Source organism: Malus domestica, chromosome 06, assembly GCF_042453785.1.
Source record: "Malus domestica chromosome 06, GDT2T_hap1".
NCBI lineage: Eukaryota > Viridiplantae > Streptophyta > Magnoliopsida > Rosales > Rosaceae > Malus > Malus domestica.
The window spans coordinates 25,746,072-25,757,985 of record NC_091666.1 but is presented as its reverse complement, the minus strand read 5'-3'; the positions used below and the strand labels follow the sequence as shown (position 1 = coordinate 25,757,985).

The window sequence follows — 11,914 nt, the reverse complement described above, 5'->3', positions numbered from 1 at the left end:
CAACCCCGAAATTACCGAGCACCTGTCAACTTTATACTTTCGAAGACTTACTGAAGGGTTCATGTTTGAGGCACTATGTCGAAGCGCATGAGTTCCTCTCCAATCAAGAGACTAACTACAAAATGAAACATGTCTACACCCGAATAAAGCTCCTAAAGTCTCACATCCATCGCAGTCGAAACATGACTCTCCTCAACTATAAAATGAGATCATAATCCCACAATATTTATGACATTATTATAATTCAATAATGATGATTATGCCTTAACCAATGTATCTTGTAAACTTTACATTATTACTGAGAACTCCTCTACCTTCTTTGACGTAGGCCAACTTAGAGTGAACCACGTACATCTTGTATTTGCTTCCTTATCTTTATCCATTTACATATTACCTTCACTCAGTGATAAAAGCAACCTTGTGAAGGTCACACATTGATACTTTACGTTGTTCTAAAGTCAACCCGGTTTTATGCATCTTTTGGTGCACAAGTTTGGTACATTAGGGGATCCAGGTGATCCCAAGACCACCCAAAAGCCTAGATATGTGGCTGTGAGGACCACTTAGGAGGACCACTTGAGTTTAAACATGTGGTGGAGGAGAAGAGTGATGTAGCGGACCAGAAAGTGTAGGTTGTGCGAATGATTAACAAAGGAGAAGAAGATTATTTTGTTTTCAAAAGACTTGACAAATACGTTGTTATCTTAAACAGATGACCACTAAATCATGAATATATTTTTTCTTGTATTGATAATTAAACTATCATTTGCCTTGTGGTGAGGATTCTCATTCCTGTCAAATAACGGTTGACATAGACGTTGATATTCTGCGCGGCCGCCGGGCTGAACGTCTAACCTGTTTTTGATCTGATTAACCTTAAACCAAAAGGAAAATGATCAAAAGATTCCTACGCAGCAGGAAAACATTAACGGTATTCTGATCCACCCCTGACATCCCGGCTACGTGGCGTATTTCAATTTAATCAGAGCTTTCTCCCGCGGCCGCATGCCGCACACGTGTCCTGATTCCCAACCCACAGCACACACGTACGGCCATGATTGTCCGCCTTTTGATTACCAACCACCACCACCACCCAACGTCTCTTTTTTCCAAATATTTTACGCGTGCCTTTTGCTGCGTTCCCACTGGCCGTTCAAGAATTCAAAGCTTCAAAATTTGTATTACAAATAAATATTAAATAATTACAGAAATTAAAACCAATAAATCCTAAAACCCCACACTCTCACTCTTCGCACGCCCAAATCTGAAAAGGTCCCAAATCCGAATCCGAAATCGAATTTAATGTCTGAATTGTTATTTAGGGGTTTTGATGCGGTGGCGATCGGCGCACAGAAATGAACACTGGGGACGATGACGACGACGCCAACAACAAACCCCAACAACGCCAATCCCAGACCACCCAAAAACCGCCGTTACCGTCGGAGCCACGTAGCCACCGCCGTCATCGCCGTCGCGGCCCTCTTGATCTCCACCACCGCCTGGCTCTCCCTTGTCTTCTCCGCCACTCCGCACTCCCTCCCCGCCCCCCAGTCCTTCACCCGCTCCCAAAGCCGCACTGTTTCCCGACACAGTGGACACTCCGAGGAGCTCACTCTAAACGACATCGTTTTCGGCATTGCCGGGTCGGCCCAACTCTGGAAGCAGCGGAAAGAGTACGTCCGGCTCTGGTGGCGCCAGGACGACATGCGCGGCCACGTCTGGCTGGAAGAGAAGCTACCGGAAAACGACGTCGATCGGTCCTTGCCGCCGATAATGGTATCCGAGGACATCTCGCGGTTTCGGTACACCAACCCGACGGGTCACCCGTCGGGGCTACGAATCTCCAGAATAGTCTCCGAGTGCTTCCGCCTCGGCCTCCCCAACGTCCGGTGGTTCGTCCTCGCCGACGACGACACCATCATCAACGCCGATAACCTCGTCGCGGTGCTGGGCAAGTACGACTCGTCGGAGATGGTTTATGTGGGAAGCCCGTCGGAGAGTCATTCTGCCAACACTTACTTCAGCCACTCTATGGCGTTTGGTGGCGGCGGCATTGCAATTAGCCACCCTCTGGCGGAAGCCCTGTCCGAAATGCAGGACCAGTGTCTCGAGAGGTACCCGAAGCTCTACGGGAGTGACGATCGCCTCCATGCCTGCATTACTGAGCTTGGGATTCCATTAACCAGAGAACCTGGCTTCCATCAGGTAAATTCAGATATACACACATAGAGTAATTGCATATGTGTATTAGGCCAGTTGGTTCGAAAGCAGTGTGCGCGCCGTGTTGCACCTTAGTTCGAATCTCCCTCGCTGTAGATTAGAGTAGTTAGAGTATCGCATCATCAAAAACAGAGTATTGGTTAATATGTGACATAGGTTTGTTGTGGCAGTGTGATATTAGCTACTAGTTCTACAAACAAAATACACTTATGTGTATGAATGTTTGGATCATTCTGTTTTGGTGAGCATTGCTTAATTGGTGAAATGGGTTTTGTTCTGGCATTGTTTTGGATATAAATATATGAGTGCGGTATATATCTTTCTGTTTTATAGAGCATTGGTTTATTAGTGAAATGGGGTTGTTTGGTGTGGCAGTGTGACATTAGGGGTAATGCGCACGGTCTTTTATCTTCGCATCCTATAGCACCATTTGTGTCCATTCACCATGTTGAAGCTGTCGACCCTTTTTATCCCGGCTCTACCTCTCTGCAAAGTTTGAAGCTTTTCACACAGGCAATGAGACTCCAACCCACCAGTTTTTTGCAGCGGTCCATTTGCTATGATCATCGACACGGTCTCACATTTTCAGTCTCACTTGGGTATGTGGTTCAAGTATTCCCAAACATTGTGCTTCCCCGTGACCTTGAGCGCTCAGAGCAGACTTACTCTGCTTGGAATGGGATAAGTCAAAGGAATGAATTCGATTTTGATACCAAAGACCCTTATAGATCTGTTTGTAAGAAGCCTATTTTATTCTTCTTGAAAGATGTTAGGAAACAAGGGAATGCTACATTGGGGTCATATATGCGGAGCAAAGCAAAAGATGAATTCAAGAGAAAGGTTTTCTGCTTTTCCCGATTTCGACTATTGCGCAATCTGCAAAAAATTCAAGTTTTGGGCTATCCGCCAACCAAGAAATGGCATTTGGTGAGTTTCCTCACTCAGCTACTTTTGCCATATGCAATGAAACTGATTTCTGACTTGCCTGCTCTAGTTTTTGTGATGTACTGAATAATATCTCTTTCCACAGGTACCTAGTCGGTTATGTTGCAAACTGAACCAAACAAGTGAGGCAGTTGTCAGTTTAACAGTCGGACAGTGTGGTAAAGGACCCTTTCGGCTTCATTACTGATACTAAATAACTATTTCTTGAATGGTGGTAGCCGGGTAGAATCTGAATCGATCCGGATTTCAGATATGAGCATCACTTGCTGTTCTAGCAAATTGAAAACATATGCTTGCAGATATGCGAATGCTTCATTGTAAAATAACAGTTGAAGACAAGCATGCAAAACTTCAGCTCGGGGAGTACATTCTTTGCCTTCGATTTTGTTCAGAAGGTATAAATCTAATCATAAATTAAGATTCAACCATCTGGTAGCTGATTAGGTGTGATTTTAGCTGTAGTTAGTTGTTCAAAACTAGTACGAGTTTATCGAATTAGTGTTGCGAGCTTCTGTTAATCTTTCTTTGTTTTGTTCTGTACTTGTACTGTAACTGTAAGTTGAATGGATATTATTTGACAAAGGATGTCAACAGATCATCCATAGTAAGCATGTTAAGCATTCTTAAGCATCACTTTTGTTATTGCCTTCATGGATCTCTTTGATTAAGGGAAATTAAGTTCAAAAGTTTACGGAATAATATCCGTAGTTCCGTACGTACCCCTTTCTTCTTCTGCATACTATTGTTTATTTATGGTCACGTATTCTCCTTTAATTGATTCAATTTAAAGGCTAGAAATAAACAACGGTGTGCACGGCAGAAATTAGTGTGTGAAAATCGCTTTCCAATCGTGCCGGCTTACGAAATGATGTAATGAATTTGAGGTAGACGTAAAACGAAATTGATTGTGGTGGATTGGGATTGTAGGGCCCAAATTGAGGTGAGTTAAGATATGGGGCCCAGGTTGAGGTAAGTTGGGATAGTAGGCCCAAAATTGGCTTTTGAAGTGGCCTAAACGTTTTGTATCTATTTTCCTGTGAATATTACTAATTTACATATCTATTTTCCTTTTCTAAATACCTATTTTACTAAATAGTTTCCTTTACTAAAATATGGGTATTTGAATTATTTCAATTTGACTCCCTACTATCTCAAAATTTGTAATTTAATACTGATTTTTTTTTTAATTTTATTGTTATTAAAGGGATGGTGGAGAGTTCGAAATTATAACATTAATTTAAAGGAAAAGAAGTTTCGAACTCGAAACGCATGAGTAGAAACCCAAGATCCAATCCACTAGGATATTGGACCACAACCAAATAAAAAATCATATCAAGTAGAAGCGGCAAGTTGATTTCATTCTCATTTTTTTTTTCCCTTCTCCGATCCATGATTTCTTTATTCCAAATTAGTAAGTATATCAAACGCTTGTCACACATATTTTATTTTGGTCAAATAGCACACAAATTTATTTTTTATCCAAGAAAAAAAGCAAAACGCAAGACACCGTTGTTTGTCTGAGGGTTGGCCAGTGTAAAAACAAGAAGAAGATGGGACGGGAGGAGGCAAGCACGTTAGGGTCCAGCTCAGAGGTGAGAAGTAAGATCGATCAATATGAAAGAAAAAAAAACCTAGAGAGAGAAAGAGTAGGGGAGAGAGAGAGAGAGTGTGTGGGGTTTATTTATTTAATTTTTTAGCACACCGATATATTTTATACTAAAAAAAATGGAAGTTCGGTTAAATTGCACAATAGGCAACCTAATTTGGTGTCGAAGATTTAAATTTAAAATCTCTCACTTACAAGTGAAGATAAAAACCACCATACCGTAATATTGTAATATTGAGTGGCGAGAGTGAGGTTTATTAAAAAAAGAGAAAACCATGAGTGGTTAAAATAAAAATAAAAAGCGGGGGAGAAAAAGAAAGAAGGGAGGGAAGGAGGTGAAGAAGCAAGTTGCATGTGCAGTGATCGGGGGCATGGTGATGGGGTGGATTAGATGCCAGGCAGTTTGGGGTTTCTGAAATCCTGGAGAAACGCCACGCACGTTCTTCCCCCTTCCCTTCATGTAATGGGACCCTTTTTACAGCTGTGTCAATCTGTTCTTGTCTCCCCCCCTCTCTCTCTCTTAACCTAAATGCTAAATGCCCCTCTCTCTCCCTCTCTCCCTCTCTCTCTCCCCAACCCAAACTCCTTCCATTCTCATCATCATTCCTTCACTCACTTGGCGACCCCATTTTCTACTTTTCCCATTCTTTATATTTTATTTGGATGATCGATCAAGAGTGTTAACAGTTTGATAACTTAACATATTACACTGCATAGTAAGTTAATAACTTACAACTTCTCTCATTGTCAGCTCCAAACCCCTACATGATTTTTCTTTTTCATTCTTCCACGTTACCTTTTTCTCACTGTTCTAAAAGTTGCTGCCTAGGCGCTAGGCAGCTGATCACCGTCCTGATTAATCCCTAGACGTTTGAAAATTAAGAAATGATGCATAGATGTCCGCTTAGCCTACCGAGGCCCCCGCCTAACCCGTCTAAGCACCCGTCTAGGTTGTGACTTTCACTTAGACAGAAAATCAATAACTTTCATTTAGCATTTTGTTTTCTTAATGAAATGTAAGAGACTTATTAAATATTTGGATGAACACTCGTTATATGCTCGTTCTCCATATTTTTAATATGTTTTAATATTTTATAATCTATATATAATCTATATGCCGTTCGACTAGCACCTAGCATATTTTAGAATCTTGTTTTCTATTAACAATTTGATCACATAATTAAAAAACTAGTATGGATGTGACTTATGACCTCTCTAATTTGTTGGCTTTAAAATCATAACCTACTCCTTTATCCACATGGATTTCTTTCATTCATTCCACGTTCTTATATTGACAGTTTGATAATATAACATATTAGGCTAAATGGGAAGTTAGGATCCTCTCGTTGTTGGCTCTAAAAACCCTAACAGACTCCTTTATCCACGTGTGTTCCTTTCGTGCACCCACATAGTGTTTTTGTATTGCACAATTTAATTGGTGATTGTATAGTGTGGAACAAAGAATGGTACTACTACATTTTTAATAAGTGCGGTTTCCCTTTTCTTGCATGGGCATCCATGTTCGAATCCGGCCGTCGAACAACATTTTCATGTTAGCAACATGATGGTTACCACGTGAAAGCAACCAAGTTAATTCCTTACCTGTTCATTAGGGCAAAAAACAAAGAAAGATAAAGGAAAAAAGAGGTTCCCTTCCAAACTTGTGCGAATTATTTGCTAAAAGGAATCGCTTACTACGATGCAAAAACTTGTTAGACAAATAACATAACAGTATAAGATCCCTTAGGGTTAACAAATAATGTATTCATTGTGGGACCCGTTCCAAATCGAACTTCATCAATGCAGGGTTGGCCCTGAGGGTAGCCAAGTAAGGTTACCTAGGGCCCCCGACTTCTGGGGGCCCCCAATTTTTTTTTATTTTTTATATGTATGTATTAGTATATAAAAACTCTAAAAGTAAGAAGAACAGCACAAAAAACTTAGTGGCGTAGTGGAAAAGAAGGCATTTATTTGGTTACCGTCTCCTGTTTGAGACATGGTGGAAGCTTTTTTTTTTTCTAATCAAAAGGCCACGCTAGTAAAGACTTCCCAAACCAGCATTTTCAAATAGCCAGCTGAAGACTCCCCGAACAAGTATTGTTTTTCCAAATATAATTAGAAAGCCTAATCTAATAACAATTTGAGTAATGCTATTCATACCATGTTTTTATACCACATTTCTATACCACCTAAGGTGGTATGAAAATATGGTACAAAAATATACCACCTAAGGTGGTATGAAAATATGGTACAAAAATATGGTGTAAATAGCATTACTCTAACAATTTAGATTATGTAAACTTAACTACATTTGTGTCTAAAAATGCGAGACGTGTATTATCTTATGTTTATTTATCTTTCTTCTTTTGATATTAATTTTTAATGATATATGATGTAGAAATACATTTTTCCATGTATTAACGAAATATTTTTTCTGCATATCAAAGTACAAAGAGTCGGGGGTTCAAGAATTCTAGGGGCCCACTTTGAAAGCTCGCCTAGAGCTCTCAAATTCTCAGGGCCGGCCTTGCTTCAACGATCTGGACCGTTTATTTTGTAAGTCTCTATTCATAGACCATTCTTGCAAAAATTCAATACGAAACCATTTGTTCGTTTAATTGTCAAGATGATATTTCACTGTTTCTTATAACATAGTGTTCGACAATGTTTTTGTACTCAATTAGATGTTTCAAATATTTTCGATTTGGCTAATATTTTGCAAGAATGATTTGAGGTGTAGCTTAAAAAATAGATGGTTCAGATCATTGAAGTTCGATGTAGTGTAAGTTCCACAACTAATTCCTATTTTTTGAAAAACAAAATGGAAACTATATATTCTCTTCCTTAATTAATGACTATGCATATGTGTAAGTTAGGCAGTATTAATTATTTCCTAGCTGGCTTCTTAAACCTAATATTATCTGTGATTTGTTGTAATTGACATATAATTATAGTAAACACATAAAGCATGCATGCATATATATACATATGACCTATATATAATTATATTATTGTGACTTAGAAAAGCATGATTGCCACAATGATATACATTAGGCTGGAGCAGCATCATGAGAGTTTGAGAGCGCCTAATCTGCTCCACAATGTGTTAATGTTTAAAATATCAATATCGGTGAAAATATTGAAATCGATATCTGTTGTCTTCGATAAAAATTTCCTCAAAAACAAATTTAAAATAAAACAGTAGAGAATGTCAAACACTTGTTTAGACGAAATATAATAGTTTATTTGATATTTAACCAATATGTCAAAAATTTGACAAAATCTATTGATTTTAGCCAAAATTTAAGAATTTCTCTAGTATAGGGTGAAGTTCAGACTTCATCCCCCTTTCCATATGCTTATTATTATTTATGTCCTAAATTATAAAGTCGTCATTCATGCCAGTTGACAATAGCTTATAGCTTAAGTGATTAAGAATTTTTATCAATGTACTTGAGATACTAAGTTTGATTTCCCTCTTCCAAAGAAACATCTCACATATTAATTATATCACGTGATATTATTTTAGTATCGTCTAACGGTAATTTTATAGATGTGAGGGCATTGTTTGTATGAAAGGAAAAAGTATAAAAAAGGAAAGAACAAACTTGCGACAGGAGTTGTGCGCTGTCAATTGGTGTTAATTTTAAGTGAAAAATCAATAGATGCTGGCATTGTTGGTGTAAAATATATCTTTTTCTCTATCTCTTTCTATCTTTAATATACATACATATACATACATACATATATATATATATATATATATATGGAGATTTATATGATAAATTCCATCAGCCTCCAAGGGCTCCAATCACATGGGACTTATTAAGTATGTCAGATAGGAGGTGGGACCGACAACAACTTTGCTTAAGCTAGTCTTCATCTGACGACAATTTTTTACTTGTGACGGGAACACAAATGGTACACAACTTGTTTTAACAGGAATTGTGGGAAACTTATTTTTTAAGTTATTAATTTTTTAGCACACATATCTCACCATTTGTTTAGTGATACGTGGTGTACCACTCCGTGTACCGATCACACTGAAAAATCTCTCTTATCTAACAACATCACACGTCTTCCTCCCTCCAGGTTAAATCAAACTTTCGATGTGAATTTATTTATTTATTTTAACAAACGATATTATTTATCTTAAAAAAAAAAATGGGTTAGTATCACAATAGACTAATAATAATGTGATTCAAATTTACTTTTGGCAAGAACTGAACATAAGACCTCTCACTTACAATACTATTAGATCATAGTACCAAGTGACTTTCAATGTGAGATTTAAAATATCCATATTTTCCCTCTTTATCTCATTAATCACCACATAGTCATTTTAATTAATTAATTAATAATTAGATAATGGGAATCCATGATACCATTTTTTCACAATTTATAACACGTGTCTTTGTGGAATTTTCTTTATAATGTATTTTAAGAATTTCAATCGCCTATATTTTAAAATATTAATCATAGATCATCTTTACAAAAAATTAAATAAGTTCAAAACCATTAAGATATTCATTTGTAGTAAAGAAAATAAATTAATACGGTTCTACAAAGAAATTCTAAATCCTTAATCTAATGGTCATATGATTTTAGATTTAGGTAGCTTTTGGTAAACATGATTACATTACGAAATGAATTACACAAAACTTGTATAAAAATAATTGTGTAAAAAAATAGTGTCATAGATTCGCCCGATGATAATTAAATTATCTATATAATATCAGTTTTGAGCAAGAATAGGAGGACGCGGAGTATAATTTAAATTTCTAGCTAAAAGTAATATTAAAAAAGCCACAGATCGATCTCAGAGTATGTATAGTTAGGTTGAGTTTAAATTTTAAACCATGGTTAAGCGTGATGAGTGAGTGCAGATCATATTCTGATTCCTGTGCAGCTAATTGGTGTGCTTCAACAATTTTAGTTTGTTCCAGCTCAAAACTAGGGTGTCAATTTTGAATGTGAAGAAATAAAGTAAAAAAAGAATATGCTACAGCTATTTTCGACAGGCGGTTGCATAAAATAATGCTATCGATAGTCGTTTACGTGCGAGTTTTAGTTGTCGATGTCTTACAAGTAGGCATGGCAAACAAGTTATGTTTGTTGTGTTTGTGTTGTTTTTTTGTCATATTCGATATCTTAACGTGTTGTGTTATATTAAAATCGTTACCTTAGCAGATTTTTAACAGATAACCCCATCACGACCTGATTCCTTAACGAGTTATGTCGTTTCCGGTTAACAGGTCATACAGGAAACTGTCATGCTTATGTCTAGATCTGACAAATGATATCTTATCATTAACGGGTTCTTAATGAGTGGCTCGATAACGACCTAACTCGTAAAAGGGTTCTTAATAGGTGACCTGGATAATAACCTGACTCATTAACAGGTTGACCAAAAACCTGTTATTTTCGTGTCGTTCGTATCAAGTTAATGGGTATTGCACGAAATTGTCAGCTTAGTTACGAGTTTTGCGCGTGTGTGGACGACTGAGTGCGACAGTTGGAACTGTATAGATTAGATAAAGTGAGAACACAACTTGAGGGGAGGAGAGCAAAGTGTTGGTGCTGCCAAGTTACATAGTAAAGTTAAAGCAAAGTCCAATAGTGCAAGGCCACACCCACAGAGAGGGATTGTTGGGTCAATTCAGTATGACATTATTGGGATGGCAAAGGAAAGATGGCCTTGATTTTTATTCCTGAAGATGAATGTGAGAGTTGCCTCGCTTATGCTTCTTGCTCCATTCAGTTTGAATTTTCTTTTCATCTTTTTTCTCTTCGGGGTAAATTTGTGCATCATTTTTTTACACAACATTCGACACACGTTTTTATACATCTCACTTCTTAATATATTTTAATGATTCGAAGTTAACCTAGCGTTGCATAAGTGGTCATTTCCGTCAAGTTTGTCATTGTTACCGTAAAAAAACTATCACATGTCATGCATTTGACCTTTTTGATGGGGGAAAATATGATTTTTTGCAGCTTCAAAGGGATCGCACGTGTTGTAGGATGGAGGAGAACTCGAACCTGATAACTCATGTGCTACGTGAAAGCTCGAACATTGAACACAAAATCCATTGTCATCACTCATTGAAATATCCTAGTATTGCTGCTCAATCCTGTATTTCCTTCTCTCATCACATCATAAAAAATAAAAAAAGGGTTGAAGATGGTAGGATCCCATCAACCTCTTGCTCTTAATTTTGTTCTATTTTTTTTTTTCAATAAAATTCTTTCCTTCAATTGGTGATGAGAATCTTACACCCAGATTTGGAAAGACTACTATACCCTCAAATTTGCCAAAAAAGAAGACAAAGTTGGAGGAAGAACCATTGTTGCAACACATAATTAAATTGGAGGATGGAAGAAACTAATATAAGATTTCAAGAACGAATATTAACTTAGAGTAAAATTATGGGAAATTTGCTACAATTTAGCCTAGGTTTTTATATTTGGGTCCAAAAGTGGAGTGTTTTATATTTTTTGTTTTCTTCCCTTACACATATATACACCAATGTTAAACTTGAATTGAAGTAACATTTCACACATCATTTTGAACCTCTCACAAACTTTTTTCCATTTTTGGCCATCATATTGAATACATCCAACGAAAACAACGAATGAGATTAAACAGAAGTTATGAAAGGCTACAAAAGGTGCATGTTTATCCTATCTCATGCAATATTGGAATAAGAACTAAAATTTGAATGCATTTGACATGGTTGGAGCAAAAATTCAAATGCTTTTTTATTTTACTAGTTGAAATACTATATTTCCTTATCGACGTGAGCTACAACTTAGAATCAAATTTTATATTGAAACTCAAACATAAGTTTCATGGTTTCAATACAACTCAAAATAAATAAATTTTAACTTTCTGATGCATTTGAGTAGAAAAATATAAAATATTTGAACTCATATTTAACATTTGAGTCTAAATTTTCTAGAGCATTGAAGATGTCATAATACAAATGAATCTTGCAAGCAATATATGGTAAGGTTTTATTAGGGAATTAATCTATCAACAGAATTTTTCTAGTATAGATAAATATTTATTGTACATTGCCTCTAATTGACTCCGATTCATTTTTTAATTCTCATAATTTTTTGGGTGCACATTTAATCGTT

General features: G+C 36.9%; 1 protein-coding gene across 1 annotated transcript; it reads left to right on the top strand.

The window, feature by feature from the left end:
- The first annotated feature begins 735 nt into the window (after positions 1-735).
- Positions 736-3,798, top strand: LOC103438675 (uncharacterized). The gene is made up of 3 exons (XM_008377215.4): positions 736-2,205; positions 2,596-3,147; positions 3,251-3,798. The coding sequence occupies exons 1-3, from the start codon at positions 1,372-1,374 to the stop codon at positions 3,350-3,352; spliced, it is 1,488 nt and encodes a 495-aa protein (XP_008375437.1). The 5' UTR covers positions 736-1,371; the 3' UTR covers positions 3,353-3,798.
- Positions 3,799-11,914: the final 8,116 nt, after the last annotated feature.